At 42.8% G+C, this 13,282-nt stretch overlaps 1 protein-coding gene across 3 annotated transcripts in view; it reads right to left on the bottom strand.

Annotated features, from left to right (window-relative positions):
- alkbh3 (alkB homolog 3, alpha-ketoglutarate dependent dioxygenase) overlaps positions 1 to 12,259 on the bottom strand; it is a 73,604-nt gene extending 61,345 nt beyond the window's left edge. Inside the window, exons 1-3 of one of the 3 annotated variants that reach the window (XM_080189861.1) lie at positions 12,226 to 12,259; positions 9,130 to 9,247; positions 4,539 to 4,636 (exon numbers count right to left, since the gene is read on the bottom strand). In XM_080189861.1, the coding sequence (XP_080045987.1) occupies positions 4,539 to 4,636; positions 9,130 to 9,208 (177 nt within the window). In that variant the 5' untranslated portion in view covers positions 9,209 to 9,247; positions 12,226 to 12,259. Of the gene's footprint in view, positions 1 to 4,538; positions 4,637 to 9,129; positions 9,248 to 12,206 lie in introns of those variants that run through there. The other 2 variants (XM_080189860.1, XM_080189862.1) reach the window with 2 other exon arrangements.
- Positions 12,260 to 13,282: the final 1,023 nt, after the last annotated feature.

The following is a 13,282-nucleotide window of genomic DNA, read 5'->3' as shown; positions in this document are numbered from 1 at the left end:
CCCCTTATTTGAGGAATGTTGTTGTGGCATGAGAGGCAGTTCAGAGGAGGTTCACTAGACTGACTGCTGACATGAAAAGAGGGGTTTGTCTTATGACGAGAGATTGAGCAGTTCAGGCCTATAACCTCTAGAGTTTAGAAGAATGAGAGGAGATCAAATTGGGGTATATAAGATGATAAAAGGTATTGACAAAGTGGACATAAAATAGATGCTTCATCTTGTGGGGCAACCTAGAACAAAAGGTCATATTCTAGGATAAGGGGTAGCAGATTTACGACAGAGATGAGGAGAAACTATTTCTACTATCGGGTCATGAATCTGTGGAATTCACTACCCCAGAGTGTGGTGGATGCCAGGACATTGAGTAAATGAAAGGAGGAGTTAGATTTTTAATTAGTAATAGGTTGAAGGGTTATGGAAAACGGGCAAGAAAATGGAGTTGAGGCCGGAACAAGATCTGCCATGATCGTATTGAAGGGCAGAGAAGGTTCGGAGGACTAAGTTGCCTATTCCTGCTCCTAGTTCCTTTGTAGAGAGGATTTTTGTATAACTGCCTGTTTATACAGGGGCATCAGGAATAGGACATTACCTCAAGGAGAAGCAACAGGAAAAATTACCTGTCCCACCCATGCAGTCCTCAAAACACAACTATATTCTCGCTATTCTGAATCACAAGGTAAATAAGTCACATACAGTCCACCACCCACACAGTTACCTCTCCAATGCATCATTACCACCCACGCTGTCACACACCCCCACAACATAGTTACTCACTTGAAGTTACCTATGTCCAAACTCACCCAACCATTACAATAATGTACTTAAATATTAATTATCCACATCAATCACATATTAATCTCAGTCTCTCATCACTGTGTAGATATCAGTTAGGAACAAAAATAAAAAAAGACAAGGTAGCAATCTAAGAATATTTGATTTAAAAATTCTAATGTTCATGTTGATAGTGTAGGTTCTAATTACATCTTTGGTTTTAAAAATAATACAATCATCCAGCACATTTTGTAACTGTCCTTTTACACCTAGGACAAATTGAGCCATTCACCTGACTTTTTTTTTAAACCACTATTAATGTACTGGTTTTGTTCCCTTCAACTTAATGAAGCCTTTAGACTGGCTTACCGAATATCAGAAAGACAAACCCAGGTTCTGCTTTTGGTTTCAATACCAAAAGCCAAGGCAGAGACTGCAAGAATATGAAACACCCATGTCCTGTGATTCTTGCAGCCAAGGAGCAAAATTCCTAATTATCAAAACTCCTTCTAGGGATAATTTTGTGCTGTAAAAGACCAATAACATCAAGAATCTGCCCTCTTCAATAGTACTGACAAACAAGTTACGCTTGTGTTTTCATGCTTACAATTCCAGCCAGCAAGCTTTTAAGATGTTTTGCAAAACTCACAGCTGGATTACAGCCTGTTCAGGAATGAATGAACCTTTAAGACCTAATGCAGTATGCGAAGCTAAGCACAAAGCTTTCACTCAGTTAGGGTGTACATCCTATGCCTTTTAAACATGTCGTGGAGATGTTGGCGTTGGACTGGGGTAAACACAGTAAAAAGTCTCACAATGCCAGGTTAAATTCCAACAGTTTAATTGGTAGCAAAAGCATTATTTTGTAAATTGAGTTTGTATCTTTATACGCCCTGTTTGTGAACAGAACTCCCACTTAACTGACGAAGGAGCAGTGATCTGAAGGCTAGTGGCGTTTGCTACCAAATAAACCTGTTGGACTTTAACCTGATGTTGTGAGACTTCTTACTGTTTTAAACATGTGACAGGAATTTATATATTGGTGGAATTTACAATTGCTATTTGTTGAAATCAAGAAAATTGGTGGGTAATTAACATGCATGAAGAAGTTACACCATTAAATATTCAGCACTCTGTGCCTCTGGCTAACATTTAAATCAACATTTTATAACATTGTGATTAGATACATAGTAAAACGTGCTAAAGGGTGCCAGGCAAAAGGCAGGGAATTATAGGCCGGTTAGTTTAACGTCTGTTGTAGGTAAAATGTTAGAATCCGTCATCAAGGAGGAAATAGCGAGGCATCTTGAGGGGAACTGCTTGATAGAGCAGACGCAGCACGGTTTCGTTAAAGGGAAGTCGTGTCTGACAAATTTACTGGAGTTCTATGAGGATGTGTCTCGGGCGGTGGATAGAGGAGAGCCGGTGGATGTGGTCTTTCTGGATTTTCAGAAGGCGTTTGACAAGGTACCTCACAAGAGGTTATTGCAAAAGGTCAAGGGACATGGAGTTGGGGGTAGGGTGTTAGCGTGGATAGAGGACTGGTTGTCAAATAGGAGGCAGAGAGTGGGGGTCAATGGGTGCTATTCGGATTGGCGGATGGTGACTAGTGGAGTGCCCCAGGGGTCGGTGCTGGGGCCTCAACTATTTACCATTTATATAGATGATCTGGAGGAGGGAACCGAGTGTAGGGTGTCGAAATTTGCTGATGACACCAAGATTGGTGGGAAGGCAAATTGTGCGGAGGGTGTGGAGAGTCTACAGAAGGATCTAGATAGGCTGGGCGAATGGGCCAGGAAATGGCAAATGGAATTTAATGTTGGCAAGTGTGAGGTGGTCCACTTTGGTAGGAATAATGGCAGGAAGGATTATTACTTGCGTGGAGAAAAACTGCAGCAGGCGACGGTGCAGAGGGACCTCAGGGTCCTTGTGCATGAGTCGCAAAAACCCAGCTTGCAGGTGCAGCAGGTGGTCAGGAAGGTGAATGGGATGCTGGCCTTCATCGTGAGGGGGATTGAATATAAAAGTAGGGAGGTCTTGCTGCGGCTGTATAGGGCATTGGTGAGGCCGCAGCTGGAGTACTGTGTGTAGTTTTGGGCGCCGTACTTACGCAAGGATATTTTGGCCTTGGAGGGAGTGCAGAGGAGGTTTACTAGGATGATGCCGGAGTTGAGGGGGTTGAGCTATGAGGAGAGGCTGAATAAATTAGGCTTGTACTCGTTAGAGTTTAGAAGAATGAGGGGAGATCTCATTGAGACGTATAAGATGATGAACGGGATGGATAGGATAGAGGTGGAGAGACTCTTCCCGCTCAGAAAGGATAGTAGGACTAGGGGGCACAGCCTCAAGATAAAGGGGGGGGGGGGGGCGGTTTAGAACGGAGTTGAGGAGGAACTTCTTCACTCAAAGGGTGGTGAATCTCTGGAATTCTCTGCCCGTTGAAGTGGTGGAGGCTACCTCGCTAAATATTTTTAAGACGCGGGTTGATGGGTTTTTGATAAGAGAGGGGATTAAGGGTTATGGGGAGAGGGTGGGAATGTGGAACTGAGCCACGACAGATCAGCCATGATCTTATTGAATGGCGGGGCAGGCTCGAAGGGCTAGTTGACCTACTCCAGCTCCTATTTCTTATGTTCTTATGAATTATGTCAGGATTAATGTATGTACACAACAGGAATGAGAAGAGATTGAATGAAATACTTTCCAATAGAGTTCTTTCATACGCAGCTTTACAAAACATGGATTAATTGCATTAAACAATGACCAAGGAGGAGCATGTCTGCACTTCCTATTCTCAATGTGGAGGTGCCAGCGTTGGACTGGGGTAAACGTAGTAAGAAGTCTCACAACACCAGGTTAAAGTCCACCAAATAAACCTGTTGGACTTTAACCTGGTGTTGTGAGACTTCTTACTGTGTTTCCTATTCTCGATGTGGAGATGCCGGCATTGAACAGGGGTAAACACAGTAAGAAGTCTCACAACACCAGGTTAAACTGATAGCCAAGTTCCACACACATGAGGATGGCCTCAACCAGGATCTTGGGTTCATGTCACACTATCTGTAACCCCCATCACTTGCCTGGGCTTGCAACATCTCACTTACTGTCCTGTCTGGAGATAATACACATCTCTTTAACCTATGCTTAATGCTATCTCCACTCACATTGTCTGTACCTTTAAGAATTGATTAGCTGTAAAGACTCGCATTCCAATCAGTATTCTGTAAACTGTGTGTGCCTTTATATGCTCTGTTTGAGACCAGAACTCTCCACTCATCTGACGAAGGAGCAAACCCCGAAAGCTTGTGGGTTTACTATCAAATAAACTTGTTGGACTTTAACCTGGTGTTGAGACTTCTTATTGTGTTTTCCTACTCTCATCAGCAAAGTGTGTGACTGCAGTTCTAAAGATCATTCTGTCTGGTGAAGGATGTACTTCTCTTGTGCTTATTCTACCTGCAGAGATGTGTCTGGCAGGTTTGTTGCTGGTCTGTATTAAACATGAAAAAGGCATACTTGATTCCCGTGCACTTTGGATATTGGTGGAATGTATTGTATGTCACTGAATTGCATCACATAATGCCTGTAAAATTGGACGCAATGGACTGTATAACTGAGCCACTTCAGATCTCAGCCACTTCAGATCAGCCATGATCTTGCTGAATGGCGGGGCAGGCTCGATGGGCTAGATGGCCTACTCCTGCTCCTATTTCTTATGTTCTTACATAGGATTACGTCCTTAAAAAAAAATTCATTTGTGACATTACCTCTGTTGGATTTTGAAAGACAAATCTTCTATCAGCTGTGGGCGGATCATTCGGTAGCCAGTGTGCTCCAGCAACAGTTTCTGAAGAACGTCTGCTAACTAATGGTAAAGTCACACATTTAAAATTTCATATATTACAAACATTCTTATGTTCTAAATCTAAATGATAATCTAAATTAGCATTGTTTGTTCCAAGTACAGCAAGGATCAAAATCAAACGTTTACTTACGTTCACCAGTGAAGGTATATATTACAGCATATATTTTTTTCTACTTTTCTCCTAGTCTCAAATTAAAATTTTTACATTAAAAGGGCATCAAGTCAATTATTATGATATAAATGACTCACTGTCACATCAGATCTATTGTTTTTGGCAGAACATGGCATCTATGAGGTGGATTTGGTCACATCTTCCTTGGTGGCATTTAACCCACAACCCCAATTTTGTCCTTCCACACTTCCCAGCCCTCCCGCTTCAGGTTCTTCCTCTGCTCCATTCAGGAAATTCACTTGACCCTCTGCTATTAACGGCAATGAACCTTTATGTACTGCAGAAGAACAATCCTGGGCAACTCTGCTTTCAGTAATCATAACTGACGACTCACAATGTGGGAAACCATGGTCGCCAGGCTGTGTCCTGTCTTGACACCATAATCATCAGATTTTTTGTCAGTTTTAAGTAAGGAAAACCCAATAAACTCTTGAAGAATGTCAGCTGTGCATTATCTGATAGATAGCACCAAGGTAGGACATGATTTTACATCTTCAATGGTCCACATCGCTACAAACATGGTCTGACCTACAGCATGGTGAATAAATGCTGAGAAGGGTGCAAGCACCTTATTAGAGAGAGAAGATGTACAGATCCAGAGAAGAAATTGGATAAGTTTGGTGGGACTCTCAGCCATGGACATCACAGGGATGTGCCAGGCTCAGTTGAGGAAAGGAAACAAGATTTTAAAAAATATATACTTTTCAAACAAAATTAAAATGTGCTTTGATAAAGATGGCAGAGCTCCCAATTCCTGATGTTCATTCACAAACCAAAGCAAAAATGATTACTTCAGGCACACGGTCTGTTTGTTTCATAAACACAAGCAAAGAGCATCATCCAACGGTTCAAAAAACATGGTTTGCAAATTCTGTCATAGTGCACTTGGTGCCCTCATCTGGACATGTACTGCAATCATGCAGCTCCTTCAGGGATACAGTGAGCAAATATGTGGACCATTCACAGCCTAGATCATGGCTGCAGCTAAACTGCTGAAAGGATTATTATGGGTTCGCAGAAGAAAATAGTATCAAATCTGTTATTTCCCTTTCCTGAAATAAGCCTAAACTAAATAACAGTTTGCAAATGAAACTGATCTCAAATTAAAGTCAGAAGTTAGTTTTATGAATGTCCCACACAAACTAGATGAAAAATTATACCATGCTGCAAGGTGATTTTATGCTTCGGTTACATAATTCAAGTAAGTATTTGGAGGCACCGAGATAAACTGATAGGGCAGCATGGTGGCACAGTAGTTAGCGCTGCTGTCTCACAGCGCCAGCGACTCGGGTTCAATCCCAGCTGGGGCCTTGTGTGGAGTTTGCAAGTTCTCCCCGTGTCAGTATGGTTTCCTCTAGGTGCTCTGGTTTTCTCCCACGGTCTGAATGACGTGCTAGTTAGGTGCATGAGCCATGCTAAATTCTCCCTCAGTGTACCCGAACAGGCACCGGAGTGTGGCGACTAGGGGATCTTCACAGTGACTTCACTGCAGTGTTAATGTAAGCCTACTCGTGACACAAATAAATAAACCTTGAATAGTGGCTAGCGCTCCTTTCAAATACTGATATTTACAAAACAAAATAAGCCAGCAGAAATTTCAAATGCTGGGAATAAGGAAATACAAATATATGATGCTGAAAATATGCAGCATGTATCAGCCAGTCTTCATCAGAATTGACAACGTGATGCTGACAAAGTACTGAGTGAGGTGGCAAGATCACAATCATGAACATCAATAAGAATACTTGAAATCCCCCACACAAACTGTAACAGGAGAAAGAGTCCAAAGCAATGGTACTCTCTATAGAGAAAATTAAAGTGATTCATTCCAGACTACCTTTCAGTAGTTGGCTTAACAATATTGGAAAAGGCCTGGAACAAATCACTTATGTGGGGAGCCCACAGAAGGGAGGAGGAGGCTGGACATGAAAATCTAAAAAAAGATGTGACATATAATTGTTGTGTTGTTTAATTTGAAGCATAATTGAAAATTGACAAAACAATTACATCATTTTGACAAAATGCTCTATTTTTCATAACGGTGCAGAAATTCTACTGAGTCTACAGAGGATCCACTAATGACTCATTTGGACCCATGAATAGTGTTTTCATCTAATTTTTCTGCAGAACATGACATTCAATGGCATTTATATTGTCCCAAAAGCAAGAAAAAACACTGTATTGCCAGAGTGGTGACAACAGAATAAAGTACTGATGTAATTATCATTTTACATACTGACAGAAAACATTAACCAGATGGACACAGTGACAGTGAAGGAACAGGGATATACTTCCAAGATAGGATGGTGAGGGGCTTGAAAAGGAACTTCTATGTGGTTGTTTTCCTGCTGCCCTTGTCCTTCTAGACGGACAGTCTTTGGAGAGCTAGCGGAGGGGATACTCGCCACAGGATTCCAAGCCCCTGACCTGCTCCGTTTTTATGGCTAGTTCAGTTCAGTTTCTGGTCAATCATTAGGTGCTTTTATACACAGAGATAAAACAGTGGGACTAGATGGTTTAATAAGTGAGCAGAACACCGGGCAAAACTCAAATTATGCATTTTCTAATTTTTGTTTTGGTGAACAAATGCTAATATGTAAATACTGATATCCATTCTGATTCCCCATGCTAGAACTCCTAACAGTCGCCCAGTATATAATGAAATTTCAGTCAATACTTTTAAAAGCCACACTCTCTCCTTTCTTTCTCTATCAACGGCATGCGTTGTCTGTAGACTGCGCAAGAAACAATACTTTTCACTGTATACTTATACATATGACAATAATAAATCAAATCAAAAACTAAATACAAACAAGCGATTAAAATAGATGCTAAAAGCCAGGTGACCTTTGACATTTGAACAACATTCAGTATCAAGTCTCAGGCAAATCCCGAATTAAATGCGCATTATTACAGCCAACTGGGAATTTGCTCATCTCTTTGTTTAAGGATGGGGCAACACAAAAAATCAATGGAATTTCCTGATTGCCTGACTCTCTGTTTCAAACTGAACAAAAAAAATTGAAACTCAATTGGTGGCAGACAGAAGTGAGTGGCTCCTATCACTGTCCCATTGTATCATGATGGCTTGACTTATCTACAGTAAGAAGTTTCACAACGCCAGGTTAAAGTCCAACAGGTTTATTTGTCAGCACAAGCTTTTGGAGCTTTGCTCCTTCTTCAGGTGAGTGAGGAATTGTGTTCACAAGTAGGGCATATATGGACACAGACACAATTTACAAGATAATGGTTGGAATGCAAGTTTTTACAGGTACAGGCAATGTGAGTGGCCTCTTCACAACTCTTCACTCACCTGAAGAACGAGTAACGCTTCAAAAACTTATGCTACCGAATAATCCTATTGAACTTTAACCTGGTGTTGTGACACTTCTTACTGTGCTTACTCCAGTCCAACGCCAGCATCTCCACATCTTGACTTATTCAAAACAGATTGGGTGAATCTCAAAGGTTCTAATTATAAAACAGGGTGGGAAATCGACATAAACATCATCCTATTTTGAAAAGGACTTGAACTTGTGAAAAGCCACTTGGGGGTAGCCACATTTTGTCTGCTTTTAAAAATCAGCTCAGAGCAGTTTGCAGTTAGTCATTAACTGTCAGCTGGTCAGAGAACCAAGAGACAAAGTAGCTGCAGGCCATCGAGCACACAACCTAATTAACAGCAATACCTTGAAAGCCGACGAACCCAACAGAAAGAAGGACTCCCAACCCCCAGAACAAGTTTCAGTTAAATGTTTGCCTGAGAACAAGCCTCCAAGCTATGTGACTACAAGAAATCTCACAACCTGCTGTGAAACCTTCACTTTTCCAAGACCCTCACTTCCACTGTTAAGCCCATCAAAATCTTTCAAGAAGATTGCAAATCAGAAACTATGATGACTATAACCTTCACCTGTATTCTATCTTTTTGTGTGTCTGTGTGCACATGCATCTGTATGTATGTGTATGTGTGTGTATGTGTGCGTACATGCAAGTGAGTAATACTGTGATAATTCAGGATGTGTAAGAATAAATAACCTTTTCCTTAGCTCACAAAAGCTTAATGCTAATCACATCTAATTGGTACACACTCAAATTGGTATGAAAATACACATCTCTTTAACAAACAAAACATACTGATCGTGGGTGGTAAGCGAGCCCATACATTCTGTCTGTGACATGGATTTTCTGCGACATGGAACATAGAACACTACAGCACAAACAGGCCCTTCGGCCCTTGAGTTGCGCCGATCACACAACCTAACCTGACCAGTTCCAAAGAAATGCTGATTATTTTCACATTTCTCTTTGTATGTCGTACCTTGAAATGAGCTTGCTGGGGTGTTACTGGAGCCTGCCCATGCACCCTGTACTCTTGACCGCTGTCTTTTGTCTGCCATGAAGCTTGGTAAATCTCACTTCTTCACGGCCATAACACGCTAAAAGAGAAACATGAGATCAAGCTGTCAGACCAATAACTAGCCTTTATATAACGTCTTCAATGCAGTAAAGTATCCCTAAGCACTTCACAGATGTGTATCCTTCAGAACTTCACACCAAACCTCAAACCACTTTAGGACAGGTAACCAAAAGCTTGGCCAATGGAGAGAGACATTAAGGAATGTCTTAAAGGAGAGTGATAGAGAGGGGCAGAAGTTTAGGGGGCAATGCCAGAACTTAAGGCCCAGCCATCAATGGTGGGATTATTAAAATCAGAGATGAGCGAGGGGCCATAAATGGAGAAGTATAGAGATTTTGGAGGGTGTAGAACTGGGGGTAGTCACAGAAAAAGAGCTAGGCAAGATCATGGAGAGACTTGGAAACGAGGAGGAGAATTTTAGAATTAAGGTGTTGTCAAACCAGTGGCAATGTTGGTCAGCAAGCAAAAGCATGATGGATGAGTTAATAAAACCTGATTCAAATAAGGAAATGGGCTGCTGCAGATTTGATAAGTTCAGGTTTATGGGAATTTTGAAAATGAAGGTTGGCCAGTAGCCAGTCAAGCTTAGAGGTAGTAAAGGACAAGATGAGCTTTTCAAGTGAGACAAGGATGGAGATGGACGAAGTTACGGGGGTGAAAATAGGTGGTCTTAGTGATGGAGTGGGTATGTGGTTGGAAACTCATCCCAGGCTCAGGTAGGACGTCAAGGCTGAAAACAGCCTCAGACAGTAACTAGGCCAAAGAACAGAGTAGTTTTGAAAGAATAGAGTTTGCAGTAAGGACTGAAGACAATGTCAATAATGATCAATATTAAACCCTGATCCACTGCCCATATTTTTCTGTGCATTCATCGCTGATATGAATTATTATTGTGAATGTCACTTATATCAAGTCCAAAAGTTAAAAGGGCTGCAGAAAAGATGGGATGGAACCATAGAATTGCTACAGTGCAGAAAGAGGCCATCTGGCCCATGGAGTCTGTACCAAATCTTCAAAGGAGCACCTCACCCAGGCTAGGAGATTATCTCCTCTTGTTGGGGGAACTAGAAATAGGAGACACAGTTTAATTAAAGGTTTCCCTTTTAAATGGAGATGAAGAGAATTTTTTTCTCTTAGAGGGGTCATTAGTTGATGGAATTCTCTTCCCCAGAAAACGGTGGGGATGAGTCATTGAATTTATTCTAGTCTGAGTTAGACAGGTTTTTGATAGACATGGAAGTCAAGAGTTATGGGGCTCAGATAGAAAGTGGAGTTGGGATCAGCCACGATCTTATCAAATGGCTTTAAGGGCTGAATGGCTTACTAATGCTCCTAAGTCCTATGTTCATGTGTTGCCCGTTACCATTTAAATGGATCTTTCTATTGTCTGGCAGTGTGCATTTAGTTTCCTGATGCTGTAAACCAACATTCAGCCACACTAGCCCTACAATGAAAAAACACTGAAGGGAAATCTTTCTTATGGAGTGTTTTAAATTGCAGAACCTCTTCCTGTAGCACATCATGCAAGGCACAGTTGCAAGTTCCATCACTAAGTGCTGCTTCTACAGCACTGCAACATAATGGGTGTTTTATTGGATTCAGAGGAACAAGTAGAAGTCACTAAATTCGGATCTTGTAGCTCAGCACCATAAGTGCACCATTTGTGGTTGAGCACATCTATTGAAGTGAGATTTGTACATAGTTTTAAGGATGCACGTGAATTTATATAACAAACTGTAGAAATATAAGTGAATTTACATAGCTTCTTTTATGTATTTAGGATCTGCCAAACTGCTTAGCAGCAAACTGAATTATTGAACAGATTTGTTCATTATTGTTATCAAATCAAATTGCAGCAGGAGACCTCAAAAAATGAATCAATGAGATGATCTGTTTTAGGATTGACGTTGGCTGGGATAATGATTTTTAAAAAGCCCCATCTTGTTAACATCCACCTGAGCAGGAACTTGGTTTCATACAATTGAAAAAAAACACTTGAAGTTTTAAAATAGTTAGAAATCTGGAAATAAAAGTTGCACTCGTGTAATTGAAAGCTAAATTTCAAAGCAGCAGGAACTTAATTTTCACACATCAGCCCACAGCACCACCACCAGCCCCCACCTCCGCCGCAGTATGGGGGTTTCCCTAGTTACTATGGGGATGATTCCCCATTGCTAAGGGGATTCCCTGGTTGCTATGGGGGTGATTTCTGGTTGCTAAGGAGATTCCCTGGTTACTATGGGGTGATTCCCAGATTGCTATGGGGTGATTCCTGGTTGCTAAGGGGATTCCCTGGTTGCTATGGGGGTGATTCCCCATTGCTAAGGGGATTCCCTGGTTGCTAAGGGGGTGATTCTCAATTTCTATCCAGGCTGGGGGGGGGGGGGGGGGGGGGGGTGATTCCCTTTTGCTATGGAGGATTCCCTGGTTACTTTGGGAGGTGATTCCCAGTTGCTAAGGGGATTCCCTCGTTTCTATGGGGGGGTGATTCCCAGTTGCTAAGGGGATTCCCTCGTTTCTATGGGAGGGGTGATTCCTAGTTGCTAAGGGGATTCCCTGGTTGCTACGGGGAAGTGATTCCCAGTTGCTATGGGGGTGATTCCTCGTTGCTATGGGGATGATTCTGGTTGCTAAGGAGATCCCCTGGTTGCTATGGGTTGATTCCCTGTTGCTAAGAGGATTCCCTGGTTGCTAAGGGGGTGATTCTCAATTGCTATCCCGGTGATTCCAGTTGCTGTGGGGGTGATTCCTGGTTGCTATGGAGGATTCCCTGGTTACTATGGGAGATGATTCCCAGTTGCTAAGGGGATTCCCTGGTTGCTATGGGGAGGTGATTTCCCAGTTGCTACGGGGGTGATTCCTGGTTGCTATGGGGAGGTGATTCCCGGTTGCTATGGGGAGGTAATTCCCAGTTGCTATGGGGGTGATTCCCGGTTGCTAAGGGGCTGATTCTCCCGCTCCCGCTCCCTCCGGCTTACTCCGTCTCTCCGCTCGCACCTCAGTCCCTGGTTTCCGGTTCCGATTGTGTCGCGGTTTCCGAGTCCGGCGGTAAAAGCGGCCCCGGAGAATCGTTCCGCGTGGAACAGGCCCCGCCCCGAGGGGGGGAGGGTGAGGAGTGGGCACCAGCTCCAGCCGCTGGAGTCCCTCAGCCGCCAGAGAACATTCCAGCAAAGCTGCTCCAGGTACTCGCTGATAGCGATTCTCAAACCAGCACAAAGAATAATCCACAATTGTGAACACGGTCAGGGAGGAGTGGACTTATCCACAGAATCCCCACAGCGCAGAAAAGGCCATTCAGCCCATCCAGTCTGTACTGACTGTCTGACAGAGCATCTTACCCAGGCCCCACCCTATCCCTGTAACCCACACCGTGAATACGCACTGAGGGGGAATTTAGCACGGCCAGTGTACCTAACCAGCACGTCTTTCAAACTGTGGGAGGAAATCGGAGCACCCGGAGGAAACCCATGCAGACACGGGGAGAACATGCAGATCCACACACACAGTGACCCAAGCCGGGAACCGAACCCAGGTCTCCGGCACTGTGAGGCAGCAATGCTAACCACTGTACCACCGTGCTGAGTGGTGCCTTGGAGGTTGAAGAACTCGAGAATCATTTATCTTTCGTAGATGCACATTCACAGCAGCATTCAGCTCTTAGTTTCACTGAACCTACCGCCACCTTGCCTAACCATCTCCTGTTGTCCATGATGAGGCTTCCAGAGAGAATTCGTTGTCTGAATCCAGGTCAGGGTTCCAGAGAGGATCACACTGCTGAAGAGCTGGTACCTTCCAAACATGAAAATCAATTGACAGCCAAATTTTAGTCCCAGCTGAAGAATCCATTCCGAGTGAAGGTCCAAACAGAGTGAGATGGAGAGAGAGAAGAATTGGAGATGAGGAGATTGATAGGAAATTGGAGATAAAGAAATGGAGGGAGAAAAATTGATTTTTTATGATCACATGTATTGGCATACAGTGAAAAGTATTGTTTCTTGCATGCTATACAAAGCATACCATTCATAGAGAAGGAAAGGAGAGAGGGCAAAATGTA

This window comes from Carcharhinus amblyrhynchos, chromosome 6 (genome assembly GCF_965287045.1).
Source record: "Carcharhinus amblyrhynchos chromosome 6, sCarAmb.v2.hapA, whole genome shotgun sequence".
NCBI classification, from domain to species: Eukaryota; Metazoa; Chordata; class Chondrichthyes; order Carcharhiniformes; family Carcharhinidae; genus Carcharhinus; species Carcharhinus amblyrhynchos.
Note: the sequence above shows the minus strand (reverse complement) of the source record. Positions and strands in the feature narration are given on the sequence as shown.